At 43.1% G+C, this 14,312-nt stretch overlaps 1 protein-coding gene across 16 annotated transcripts in view; it reads right to left on the reverse strand.

Moving 5' to 3' along the window:
- The window catches only part of CADPS (calcium dependent secretion activator), a 481,100-nt gene that overhangs the window by 251,144 nt on the left and 215,644 nt on the right, over nt 1-14,312 (reverse strand). For all 16 annotated transcript variants that reach the window (XM_061195494.1, XM_061195496.1, XM_061195498.1 and 13 more), the window contains one exon: nt 11,471-11,551. In XM_061195494.1, the coding sequence (XP_061051477.1) occupies nt 11,471-11,551 (81 nt within the window). The remainder of the gene's footprint in view (nt 1-11,470; nt 11,552-14,312) is intronic.

Genomic DNA, 14,312 nt, shown 5'->3' on the forward strand with positions numbered 1-14,312 from the left:
TCTGGCCCAAAGCTGGCATCCACCAAACTTTTTGCAGGAGAATATTGGAAAAATCCAAAGAATGACCACTCCTCCCAGAACTTGGATAGTTCCTAGTGACATCATAAAAAGATGCTTATAAAACTGAAGTCTGGGGACTTCCCTGGTGGTGCAGGGCTTAAGAATCCATCTGCCAATGCAGGGGACATGGGTTCAATCCCTGGTCCAGGAAGATCCCTCATGCTGCGGAGCAACTAAGCCCGTGCGCCACAACTACTGAGCCTGCGCTCTAGAGCCCTCGAGCCACAACTACTGAAGCCCACGCGCCTAGAGCCCATACTCTGCAACGAGAAGCCACTGCAATGAGAAGCCCGCACACCGCAATGAAGAGTAGCCCCTGCTCGTCACAACTAGAGAAAGCCCGCGTGCAGCAATGAAGACAAAAATATATAATAAATAAAAATAAATTAAAAAAAAAAACCACTGAAGTCTGCAAGGGAAAACAAGGCCATTTTTCTGCTCTGAGTACTTAAGCCTTGAGAAGGAATAGCATTCTGTCAATCTAGGCTGAGGTTCTAAAGGGGTCTTCAACGGCAGCCCCACTATAAACACATTTCAAAAGCAGCCTCACAGACACTAGAAGGCATTTTGGGCACAGGTATTATATTAATAGTTTCCTGGATTGGTCCTTTTACTCAAAGCTGTCCTTAAGTGGCTTAGTTTTACTTCCTCAGCTTTTATGAATTAGATGGACTTCCTTTTCCTTGAATGAACGCCCTTGGCATTTAGATTTTTCTTTGAACTCAGATTCCCCTGGGTTCTTAGCTGTCTGACAAAGGCCAGAGTCAGGGAGATGCTACCTACACACATTCTTGCAGGCAAAAAATTGAACTAAATTTCTACCATGTGCTTGGACACAGGGTAGATGCCAGGTACAACAACATTCATTTGTAAGCTGGGGGTGGTATCATTCTCTGGTAGGAGAGGATTCCACTTTTATCTGATTGTTGGCAATGTACGGAGCAGAACTTTTCCATCAGGGAAATATTTGGATGTCATTTCTCACCTAGGCATATCATCAGTATCTGCAATGGGACCGTGGTATGAGATGGTCATTTTGCTTCTGCAGAGAATATGGTTTAAATGGCAACTCCCCATTGAAATGATAGCTTGAAAAAAACAATGGTGTTTCACTCCCAGACCTCTGCCTCTATTATAAAAGCTGTAGTATTTGTCTTATATAATCAGCTCAAGAATTTTGGAATTTTACCCAAAATGTGGCCAAAAGAACTGGCAAATGTCACAGCAGCACTAATGCCACAAGCTGCCTGTTTAAGCTCCAATGTCAACTTCTAATCACACAATTTAAATAACTTAGGCTTAATTCCTGGGTGAAATTTGGGGACTCAACACGAGAGGATTTGGGAAAATGTTTGAGCAGGGATTAAGAAGTCTTTTCTACCAGATTTTAAAAAATGCATTCAGATCTCTTCACGGAGCTTTTAAGGCAGCGTGTCTGATGTTCACAGTGAGGGCTCACACAGCCGTCTCTGATGATTCGTTGGATGCTGGTGTGACTGAACTGATAGATTACAGGGTAGGGTTGCGGGTAGAGGAAAGTCACCTTGCACTTGCCTCCCTTCTCTCCCAGGAAGAAAGGACAAACATTTGCCTTTTGTAAGCACGTGAGGATAAGAATGCTGTTGGCGGAACCACCGAGGTCCCCACCACCTCTCTCCCAGATGCCAAGGAAATCAAAGTGGAAGGGATTCAGAATTCCAGGAGCCCATTCTGCCTGCTGCTTTTGCTTCATTTGGGCTTCTGGATAAACTGAAGGGAATGCACAGCAAATTTTCGTGCAAGAGAGAAAGCAGTTTCCTGGAGGGGCAACCGTCAGGGAGGGAGGAGCTGGGGGCAGTCTTGTCCTGGTGTAACTTCCTGCCTGTCATCTGACTACTCAAAAGAAAGAACGTGAAACATGGAATTAAAGCACTCAGCTTTCTACTTACTGGCTGTGTGAACTTCGATACATCACTTAAACTCTTTGATGTGCCTGAACTGCGGAGAATCATTGTAACTCGCAGGATCATTTGTCACAGGTCTAAATGAGAGTTTACGTGAATTGCATAGCCAGTGCAAATTAATAAAGGACTGATTAGCAGAGAGAGAGGTCAGGATGCAGAAAGGTGAAGGCCTGGGTGAAGGGCATGTTGGATCTTTGGATTGGGGCGATGGGGAAATGAGGCTCTATGTTTGGGAAGGCATTTTGTAATGGTAGTGTGCATACTGGTTAAGAGAGAAGGTTCTGGTTAGTGAATGAGCTTGGCCAAGGCCTCTAATGTCTGTGCTTCAGCCTCCTCTATGACATGGGGATACTAGAAGCACCTTTCTCATAAAGTTGTTGGAGGACTAGGTAGGTTCTCAAATGTAAAATGCTTAGAAGAGAGTTGGGCACATAGTAAACACCGCATAAGCAACAGTTATTTTGTACACATCTTCGAGGGGCTCCCAATTCATAATGATCACCCCACCCAGAGCCCTACCTTGTCGGTACCACCCTCTCCCTCAGTGATGTATCTCTAGCATCCACGTGTTCACTGAGACCCTCACCCCCTTTCCACGGTGGACTGATCGATTGCTCTAGGGGTTGACCCTTGAACTAAGTGGGGCCAATCAGAAGCCTGACTCTTGAAATTGTGAATGTGAGGGGGTAGTGAGAAAAGCGGAAAGAGGAGACTGGGAGAAAGATTTGAGAGAGAGGTCGACTGGCTGAATGGTTTCCTACTTGGCCATCCTGGAAACACGGAGAACTGTGGAATAGCCACGTTTCCCATCTGAGAAGCAAAGAAAGATGGTTTGCAGAGAAAGAAGAAATAATGAATGGGACACACAGACTCAAGGGAAGGGGGAAAGTCCTGACCACTTGGTGGCCCCTGGCTCCACTCCCTTCCTAGGTCTTGGCTGTACCTTGCCCATGAGCTCTGTGAGACATTCCTTGATCCCTAGAATCAATCCCCTCTTTTAAAAGCTTCCTTGAGTTGGTGCTTCTAATTTGCAATCAAGACACTCTACCCATCTTATAATTCAGAGAACACAGTGAATTATGTATGATGGATGACATCTATCTCCAGGAATTTCTGGTTATGATATTTACAGGAGCTGATGTTCAGCCATATGGGTTGAATTGCACACCCTCAATAAAATTCACTGTGATGCTACAAATAGAAAAATCAGGGCATGCTAAAAGAAGATAAGCATGGGTGCTTTGTTTCAATATCTTTTCAGGAAATAGCCTGTATCTGAGAACTTGATATTTAATTTTTAGTAGATGAGATACTTCTCACTCTTCCTCAGTATTAGCCAGGCTGGTTTAAGCAGGAGCAGAATTTCCTTTTCTTGGAATCCAACTAAACTGAAGGAAAAGCAGTCACACAGTTGACGGTCAGGAAGAAGTAGATCCAGTGGTTTGAACACCCCGAGGATCTCAGTATATTCTGTCTGTTCATCTTTGTATGTATGTTGGCTTCACTCTTTTATCTTCTTTCCCCTACTTTGAAGAATTGAACATGGCTGCAGACATCTTTCTACCACTACAAGACACAGCTCTGTTGGCCTACAGTCCACAGGTCCCAGTGAAGGGGTTAATTGGTTTAGTTGCATCCATTTCTGGACCAATCACTAATGGCCGGGGCAGGCTGGGAGATGTGATTGGTTCCACTTGGGTGAGGAGTCCACTTCCAGGACCAAGTAACTGTGGCAAGGGGGCCACTGGCATGAATGAATATTGCAAAAGAAGACAGTCAATTTCCAGGAGAACAGGAGACAGTAGTGTGCAGATTCTCATAGAAATCCTCCTGAATGTTTAAATATACCCTCCATATACTTTGAAATATACCCTCCATATACTTTGAAATATACCCTCCATATACTTTGACCAAGATTTACTTTAGTTGCCTATTTCATTGTCCAAGAAAATCTAGTTCTAAGTTGTCAATAACATCCTATTTGGTATCACACTACCCAGTGGTGTGGGCCAAGGGAGAGAGTTTTTTGTTGTTGTTGTTTTGTTTTTTAACATCTTTATTGGAGTATAATTGCTTTACAATGGTGTGTTAGTTTCTGCTTTATAACAAAGTGAATCAGTTATACATATACATATGTCCCCATATTTCTTCCCCCTTGCGTCTCCCTCCCTCCCACCCTCCCTATCCCACCCCTCTAGGTGGTCACAAAGCACAAAGCTGATCTCTCTGTGCTATGCGGCTGCTTCCCACTAGCTATCTATTTTACGTTTGGTAGTGTATATATGTCCACGCAACTCTCTCACTTTGTCCCAGCTTACATTCCCCCTCCCCGTATCCTCAATTCCAGTCTCTAGTAGGTCTGCGTCTTTATTCTCGTCTTGCCCCTAGGTTCTTCATGACCTTTTTTTTTTTTTTTTAAGATTCCACATATATGTGTTAGCATACGGTATTTGTTTTTCTCTTTCTGACTTACTTCACTCTGTATGACAGACTCTAGGTCCATCCACCTCACTACAAATAACTCAGTTTCGTTTTGTTTTATGGCTGAGTAATAGTCCATTGTATATATGTGCCACATCTTCTTTATCCATTCATCTGTTGATGGACACTTAGGTTGCTTCCATGTCCTGGCTATTGTAAATAGAGCTGCAATGAACATTGGGGTGCATGTGTCTTTTTGAATTATGGTTTTCTCAGGGTATATGCCCAGTAGTGGGATTGCTGGGTCGAATGGTAGTTCTATTTTTAGTTTTTTAAGGAACCATAATACTGTTCTCCATAGTGGCTGTACCAATTTACGTTCCCAGCAACAGTGCAAGAGGGTTCCCTTTTCTCCACACCCTCTCCAGCATTTATTGTTCGTAGATTTTTTGATGATAGCCATTCTGACCGGTGTGAGATGATATCTAATTGTAGTCTTGATTTGCATTTCTCTAATGATTAATGATGTTGAGCATCCTTTCATGTGTTTGTTGGCAATCTGTATATCTTCTTTGCAGAATTGTCTATTTAGGTCTTCTGCCCATTTTTGGATTGGGTTGTTTGTTGTTTTGATATTGAGCTGCATGAGCTGCTTGTAAATTGTGGAGATTAATCCTTTGTCAGTTGCTTCATTTGCAAATATTGTCTCCCATTCTGAGGGCTGTCTTTTCGTCCTGCTTATGGTTTCCTTTGCTGTGCAAAAGCTTTTAAGTTTCATTAGGTCCCATTTGTTTATTTTTGTTTTTATTTCCATTTCTCTAGGAGGTGGGTCAAAAAGGATCTTGCTGTGATTTATGTCATAGAGTGTTCTGCCTATGTTTTCCTCTAAGAGTTTGATAGTGTCTGGCCTTACATTTAGGTCTTTAATCCATTTTGAGTTTATTTTTGTGTACGGTGTTAGGGAGTGTTCTAATTTCATTCTTTTACATGTAGCTGTCCAGTTTTCCCAGCACCAATCATTGAAGAGGCTGTCTTTTCTCCACTGTATATTCTTGTCTCCTTTATCAAAGATAAGATGACCATATGTGCGTGGGTTTATCTCTGGGCTTTCTATCCTGTTCCATTGATCTCTATTTCTGTTTTTGTGCCAGTACCATACTGTCTTGATGACTGTAGCTTTGTAGTATAGTCTGAAGTCAGGGAGCCTGATTCCTCCAGCTCCGTTTTTCTTTCTCAAGATTGCTTTGGCTATTCGGGGCCTTTTGTGTTTCCATACAAATTGTGAAATTTTTTGTGTGTTTGTATTTTTTACAGATTTTTTCCTGTAATTGATACCTAGTCTCATAGCACTGTGGTCGGAAAAGATACTTGATACAATTTCAATTTTCTTAAATTTACCAAGGCTTGATTTGTGACCCAAGATATGATCTATCCTGGAAAATGTTCCATGAGCATTTGAGAAGAATGTGTATTCTGTTGCTTTTGGATGGAATGTCCTATAAATATCAATTAGGTCCATTTTGTTTAATATATCATTTAAAGCTTGTGTTTCCTTATTTATTTTCATTTTGGATGATCTGTCCATTGGTGAAAGTGGGGTGTTAAAGTCCCCTACTATGATTGTGTTACTGTCGATTTCCCCTTTTATGGCTGTTATTATTTGCCTTATGTATTGAGGTGCTCCTATGCTGGGTGCATAAATATTTACAATTGTTATATCTTCTTCTTGGATTGATCCCTTGATCATTATGTAGTGTCCTTGTCTCTTGTAATAGTCTTTGTTTTAAAGTCTATTTTGTCTGATATAAGAATTGCTACTCCAGCTTTCTTTTGATTTCCATTTGCATGGAATATCTTTTTCCATCCCCTCACTTTCAGTCTGTAGGTGTCCCTAGGTCTGAAGTGGGTCTCTTGTAGACAGCATATATATGGGTCTTGTTTTTGTATCCATTCAGCCAATCTATGTCTTTTGGTTGGAGCATTTAATCCATTTACATTTAAGGTAATTATCGATATATATGTCCCTATTACCATTTTCTTAATTGTTTTGGGTTTGTTATTGTAGGTCTTTTCCTTCTTTTGTGTTTCCTGCCTAGAGAAGTTCCTTTAGCACTTGTTGTAGAGCTGGTTTTGTGGTGCTGAATTCTCTTAGCTTTTGCTTGTCCACAAAGGTTTTAATTTCTCCGTCGAATCTGAATGAGATCCTTGCTGGGTAGAGTCATCTTGGTTGTAGGTTTTTCTCCTTCATCACTTTAAATATGTCCTGCCACTCCCTTCTGGCTTGCAGAGTTTCTGCTGAAAGATAAGCTGTTAACCTTATGGGGATTCCCTTATGTGTTATTTGTTGTTTTTCCCTTGCTGCTTTTAATCTTTTTCCTTTGTATTTAATTTTTGAAAGTTTGATTAATATGTGTCTTGGCGTGTTTCTCCTTGGATTTATCCTGTATGGGACTCTCTGTGCTTCCTGGACTTGATTAACTATTTCCTTTCCCATATTAGGGAAGTTTTCAACTATAATCTCTTCAAATATTTTCTCAGCCCCTTTCTTTTTCTCTTCCTCTTCTGGGACTCCTATAATTCGAATGTTGGTGCATTTAATATTGTCCCAGAGGTCTCTGAGACTGTCCTCAATTCTTTTCATTCTTTTTTCTTTATTCTGCTCTGCAGTAGTTATTTCCACTATTTTATCTTCCAGGTCACTTATCTGTTCTTCTTCCTCAGTTATTCTGCTATTGACCCCTTCTAGAGAATTTTTAATTTCATTTATTGTGTTGTTCATCAGTGTTTCTTTGCTCTTTAGTTCTTCTAGGTCCTTGTTAAACATTTCTTGTATTTTCTCCATTCTATTTCCAAGGTTTTGGATCATCTTTACTATCATTATTCTAAACTCTTTTTCAGGTAGACTGCCTATTTCCTTTTCATTTGTTAGGTCTGGTGGGTTTTTGCCTTGCTCCTTCATCTGCTGTGTGTTTCTCTGTCTTCTCATTTTGCTTAACTTACTGTGTTTGGGGTCTCCTTTTCGCAGGCTGCAGGTTCGTAGTTCCCGTTGTTTTTGGTGTCTGCTCCCAGTGGCTAAGGTTGGTTCAGTGGGTTGTGTAGGCTTCCTGGTGGAGGGGACTAGTGCCTGTGTTCTGGTGGATGAGGCTGGATCTTGTCTTTCTGGTGGGCAGGTCCATGTCTGGTGGTGTGTTTTGGGGTGTCTGTGGCCTTATTATGATTTTAGGCAGCCTCTCTGCTAATGGAAGGGGTTGTGTTCCTCTCTTGCTAGTTGTTTGGCATAGGGTGTCCTGCACTGTAGCTTGCTGGTCGTTGAGTGGAGCTGGGTCTTGGCGTTGAGATGGAGATCTCTGGGAGATTTTCGCCGTTTGATATTACGTGGAGCTGGGAGGTCTCTTGTGGACCAATGTCCTGAACTTGGCTCTCCCACCTCAGAGGCACAGCCCTGACGCCTGGCTGGAGCACCAAGAGCCTGTCATCCACATGGCTCAGAATAAAAGGGAGAAAAAAAAGAAAGAAAGAAAGAAGATAAAATAAAATAAAATGAAGTTATTGAAATAAAAAATAATTATTAAGAAAAATTTTTAATAAGTAAAAAAAGGAAAAAAGGACAGAACCCTAGGACAATTGGTAAAAGGAAAGCTATACAGACAAAATCACACACAGAAGCATACACATACACACTCAGAAAAAGAGAAAAAGGGAAAAAAAATAAATATATCGTTGCTCCCAAAGTCCACCACCTCAATTTGGGATGATTCGTTGTCTATTCAGGTATTCCACAAATGCAGGTACATCAAGTTGTTTGTGGGGCTTTAATCCGCTGCTTCTGAGGCTGCTGGGAGAGATTTCCCTTTCTCTTCTTTGTTCGCACAGCTCCTGGGGTTCAGCTTTGGGTTTGGCCCTGCCTCTGCGTGTAGGTCGCCTGAGGGCGTCTGTTCTTCGCTCAGACAGGACGGGGTTAAAGGAGCAGCTGCTTCGGGGGCTCTGGCTCAGTCAGGCCGGGGGGCGGGAGGGGTACGGATGCGGGGCGAGCCTGCGGCGGCAGAGGCCAGCGTGACGTTGCACCAGCCTGAGGCGCCGTGCGTTTTCCCCGGGGAAGTTGTCCCTGGATCACGGGACCCTGGCAGTGGCGGGCTGCACAGGCTCCCGGGAGGGGAGGTGTGGAGAGTGACCTGTGCTCGCACACAGGCTTCTTGGTGGCGGCAGCAGCAGCCTTAGCGTCTCATGCCCGTCTCTGGGGTCCGCGCTGATAGCCGCGGCTCGCGCCCGTCTCTGGAGCTCCTTTAAGCGGCGCTCTGAATCCCCTCTCCTCGCGCACCAGGAAACAAAGAGGCAAGAAAAAGTCTCTTGCCTCTTTGGCAGCTGCAGACTTTTTCCCGGACTCCCTCCCGGCTAGCTGTGGCGCACTAACCCCTTCAGGCTGTGTTCATGCAGCCAACCCCAGTCCTCTCCCTGCGACCGAAGCCCGAGCCTCAGCTCCCAGGCCCCGCCCGCCCCGGCGGGGGAGCAGACAAGCCTCTCCGGCTGGTGAGTGCTGCTCGGCGCCGAGCCTCTGTGCGGGAACCTCTCCGCTTTGCCCTCCGCACCCCTGTGGCTGCGCTCTCCTCCGTGGCTCCGAAGCTTCCCCCCTCCACCACCCGCAGTCTCCGCCCACGAAGGGGCCTCCTAGTGTGTGGAAACCTTTCCTCCTTCACAGCTCCCTCCCACTGGTGCGCGTCCTGTCCCTGTTCTTTTGTCTCTGTTTTTTCTGTTTTCTTTTGCCCTACCCGGGTACGTGGGGAGTTTCTTGCCTTTTGGGGGGTCTGAGGTCTTCTGCCAGCATTCAGTAGGTGTTCTGTAGGAGCAGTTCCACATGTAGATGTATTTCTGATGTATTTGTGGGGAGGAAGGTGATCTCCGCGTCTTACTCTTCCGCCATCTTGAAGCTCCTCGGGAGAGTTCTTTGAGCTATTGTTCAGAAATGAGCAGCTTGGCGCACTATGTAAAGGTTGTTCGCCCATGGTCTTTTAAAAATTAAAATTAGCTTACGCAAGTTTCTAAAATTATCATGTTAAGCCTTAAAGTAAACAAGACAATTAAAATAAAGGTGCCATGAGCTTGTTTTTGAAGTGTGTGTGTAAAATTTTCTTTAAGTGGCACGAATACTTATTAGTTGGGGATATAATAGTTGCCTAAGGGCAGGGCATGGACAAAATGACCTCTATTTTCTGGATAATCTGCTGAGGAGGTGCTGAATTTAGAGAAGTACATTCTGAAGCCTTACTGATCTTTACTCCCACGTTAAGCAGGGTTTTCAAACATAAGAGCCTTTTACACTACCTTTAGCCGGATAACTACATACTATCTTTAGCCACCAGACTGACCCGACCATAAACTTTGAAGGTGTCCAAACACAAGATGCAAAACGTTTCAACACAACTGCTTGAGCACGAAAGGGGATTTTCCTGCTTCTTGGAGTCTCTCTTTGGTTTCTCTTCCAGTAGAATTCGTTTCCGCGTGTACAAATCCTGAGACACTTCTTTCTATAGAGAGGAAGGCTGAACACCAAGCTCTACCCTGTGCTCCTCCTCCCCCACACCCCGACCCCCATTTTTAAATTTTGCACCTAGGGTGAGTACCTCACCCTGTCCCAGTCCTGATACTTAGACTTGAGTGAAGGGTCCGTTGTAGCCTCTTAACTAGTACCTCTCATGTTCACTCTAGATTTTCCCATCTTTAAAACAAGAATAACTGAAATGCCCTTATGGAACTGTTTGGAGGATGGACTGAGATGGCATATGTAAAGCATGTAACATGCTTGACACAGAGTCAGTACTCAAGAAATACCACTAGCACGATTACTGTTAACAATAACACAGATGGTAGAACAGTAAGGATAGGAGATAATGCTTAGGTTCCCAATCCTCAACAGGGAGACATCCCAACCCTAGAGCAATCCCATCTACTGGGAGACTCAGACATGTAAATGAATAGTCACCATTCAATGAACTGTCATAATAAAGGTTTACACGTGGCAAGAAGAAAGCACAAAGTGGGGAGGATGAGCTCAGCTCTTAGAGAAGGGGCTTTCAGTTGAGGAATGAAGGCTGAGTAGGAGAGCTTGCTAAGTGGAGGAGAGGAGAAAGGTCATTCCACATTGAAACACTAGTGGGTACAAAGGCACTGAGGTTGGAAAGGGCCTGGGATATTCAGAGGGAGACATTCTGTATAGCTGGAATGGGGAGTTCTGGTGGGAAAGTTGTGGGAGGTGAGGCCAATAAGGAAGGATATGGTCTGTGGATTAAGAGCCTTGAATATCATTCTAAAGCAGTGAGATTTTGTTCTGGGGACACTGGAAGATTCTATTGAAGGATTTTGAGGCTCTGCTTTGAGTTGGTCATATATGAGGTTTAGAATGATGATTACATGCAGGATGGACAGGAGACAGGGAGGGAGTGAAGCCAGGGATACCCATTAGGAGGCTATTGTAAGATCCAGGCGTGGAAGATGAGGGGCCTGAATCAAAGCACCAGCAGTGGTGCTGGAAACCAGTAAAGGGATCTGACCCACATTTGGGAGGCAGAATCAAGAAGCCAGGTGGCAGACTGAGTGTGGAGTGTTCTGGGGAGGAAGGAGAAATTGACAATGACTGGGAGGTTTCATCCATAGTAACCGCGTGGAGGTCACGTGAGGAGAAGTCTATGTAGGTGTGTGTACTCGGCGGGAGGAGGACAATAAGGAGTAAGATTTGGAACACATCCAACCTGAAATGCAGGGGACTGGCCACGTGGAAATGCTCGACAGACAGATGGAAATGTAAGTCTGGGACTCAGAAGAAAGGTGAGGCTGGAGTTTGAGTATTGATTGGAGGATAGGAAATACACGTGCTGTCTCTAGGACACTTGCCCTGGGAAAGAAGGGTTGAGGACCCTACCAGGTGATCATCCGCATCTTCCTGAGAAGATAAAATTCTCAGTTTTATCTTTCCACGGCCCTTAATGATCGGTGCGCTTCCGGTGTGGGGCTTTGGCCCGGTCCCCCAGCACATGTCCCCAGAGTTTCCTTACCCTGGCTATTTGGTCTGCCATTTGGAGACGTCCATCCAGCTCTCGTCTGATCTGGGCTGCTTGCTCATCTGGATTGTCCAGCTGCACAAAAGCACAAACGTGGAGACTTTCAGTTTGGGTGACAAAAGCCAAGGAACTCATGACTTTACACCCAGACTACTCTGTGCCCCCATAGACCTATTCCACTAAAACGTAAGAATCGTGTGACACACAAATCCAGTTTGAGGGAAATCCCAAGTTAAATCCTTTTAAGGAGAATGTGATGTGGTAGGCAGGCTGTTGCTAAGAAAGACATCTAAATGCACTTGAATAAGAACCACTTCTGAACTTCTAGGCAGCAGTGCTTCTAATGAGGGCCTGATGCAGCACTCCTGTTTTGGGATCCAGCGAAGAAGTGTTTACAGGGCAGACATACAAGGAAGGAGATGGTAATATAACTGTTAGTACCGTACCGAGCAGACATAGTCCGCATCCATAGCGCCTACATGGCATATATCCTGCTGCTCTCCCACCCCTGGACAGTGGATGATTAGTTAATTATTGCATCCTTTCCCTCTGAGCCCTGAGACCTTTTCAACCAGTACTCCAGATGGCTGCTACCTCTCAGTTGGTGTTGATATCTTATATACACTACTAGGTATAAAATAGATAACTAATGAGAACCTACTGTATAACAAAGGGAACTCTACTCAATGCTCTGTGGTGACCTAAATACGAAGGAAATCCAAAAAGGAGAGGATATATATATACGTATAGCTGATTCACTCTGCTGTGCAGCAGAAACTAACACAACATTGTAAAGCAACTATACTCTAATAAAAATTAATTTAAAAAATTAAGCAGTAAAGTGGAAGTAGGTGCAAGCCTCCTTCTCCTAACTAATTAAATGTATGCATTAGAAACTACACAGAGTATGCTTCAAGGGGAGGCCATCCGTAACCTGCTTGTGAAATTGCAGTTAGATAGTTACCCACTCAGGTGATTTTTGCCACATCTACATTAAATTTGCATCTGGCTTAAAAAAAAAAAAAAGAAATCTATCTTTGTCTTCTTTGATGGGTAGACAATTCCCTAACTTCTCTAGTGTCAGTTTTCCCATCCATAGAATGAAGGGGTTGGTTACGTAATCTCCATCATCCCTTTCCCATCTTTCTATAAATCTATGAAACACATTGGCAAACATTTCTACGAAGGTCCATATAATTAACACTCTAGGCTTTGAGGGTCATAAGATCTCTGTTGCAATGACTCAAATCTTCCAATGAGGTGTGAAAACAGACACAGACAACACGTAAATGAATGATCACTGCTGTGTTCCAATAAAATTTTATGTACAACAGGTGGTGGGCCATAGTTACTGATTCCTGCTCTAGGAATTGAAGTTCTCTCTTTATTTCCAAGCAAGCCTAGCGTTATACTTCAAGCTGTCATTGAGTCTGTTTTGTTCAGTAATTGATAAATTATTTTATTCACAGAAAAGTTTAATAAGAAGGGAACAGTGACATTCAAATGGGATGTGCTCTATTCTTCTTTTCAGAACAGATTAACTCACAACAAAAAGTAGATTAAGAAATATGTGAGTTTTCTAAGTCCCTTTCTCTTAAAAGCCATTTTTATTCAGAAATCTGAAAAGTATGAAATTTTATTCAGAAATTTGAAAATGAAAACCCAGTTCCATGCTTAAAAAAGAATCTAATCTATGCTATGAAATGGTATAGAAAATAAGTTATTTCTAATATGATGTAAATAAGAACACTGGACAATTTATGGTCATATTTTTGAAGCATCATGAATAGTCTTCTTGGGTTTGTTATACAAAACATAAACATCTATCTGGCTTTATGCTCTGCATTTTTATCACCCTGTTCAATTCAGGAGTTGCCTTATCTTCTCTTTCCCACAGTTTTGATGAGCAGGACTATTTTCTAGATCATAAAGATGGGATTGTAACTTTTGGTCATATATTCTAAAGTAGCATTTTCAAAAGGGTGTTCTGCTGAACAACACCCTTAGTAGAGACTCCAGAAGAAAGGATCCAGAAGGGCTCCAAAAGAATGGCTAGATAAGTTTGGAACATGCTGTGTCGAAATGCACAAAATCTCTGAGAAGCTCCGCAGTAAGGAAATCTGTCAGATTTTGACCAACTCAACTATTATTTAACTTAAATTTTTATTTTTTGCATAACGCCCAGAGAACATGAGTTGGAAATCCTGTTCTAAATAAATCAAGAGAACCACTGGAGAGCGGTCACACCACTAACCAGTGGTCCCTCCATCACCACTTGCCAATAGGCACACGTGGGAAACATGGTATCCTCAGTGTTGGTTTTAAGCTCCAATGAACTGTTTTTATTCTATTCCCTTGGAAGCCCAAGACTTCTTCATACCCAGGTGCAAACCCACTGGGAACACTCAGAAATATCTTGTTCAAAATACATATGCAAAGAAAACATCTGACTACTTCACTGAGAAGAAGCAAAATGATTCGGTTAGGGGCTAAAGTTGGGGGGTTCTGTCAGAAGACACGGTGCTCAGAGGTTAAAACTGAAAAGAAAAAACAACCCAACAGAACCATCCCCATTATGAAATTTCTCAGAGGTGTCTGAATTCTCCCACTGGCCTCACCAAATACAATTAGAAACAGCAGAGGATGCCAGCAGTGAAGATGAGCAGGGTAGGTCTACACAAAGCTTCATTCATTGGTTCACATATTCATTCATCAAATTTTTATGGAATGTCTTGCTATGCATGATACTGGAATACAGAAAGGAACAAGACAGACCCAGTTCCTGCCTCCATGGAACTTAAATCTAACAAGAATAGGTATGGCTATTTGAATAATC

Source organism: Eubalaena glacialis, chromosome 7 (genome assembly GCF_028564815.1).
Source record: "Eubalaena glacialis isolate mEubGla1 chromosome 7, mEubGla1.1.hap2.+ XY, whole genome shotgun sequence".
Taxonomy (NCBI): Eukaryota; Metazoa; Chordata; class Mammalia; order Artiodactyla; family Balaenidae; genus Eubalaena; species Eubalaena glacialis.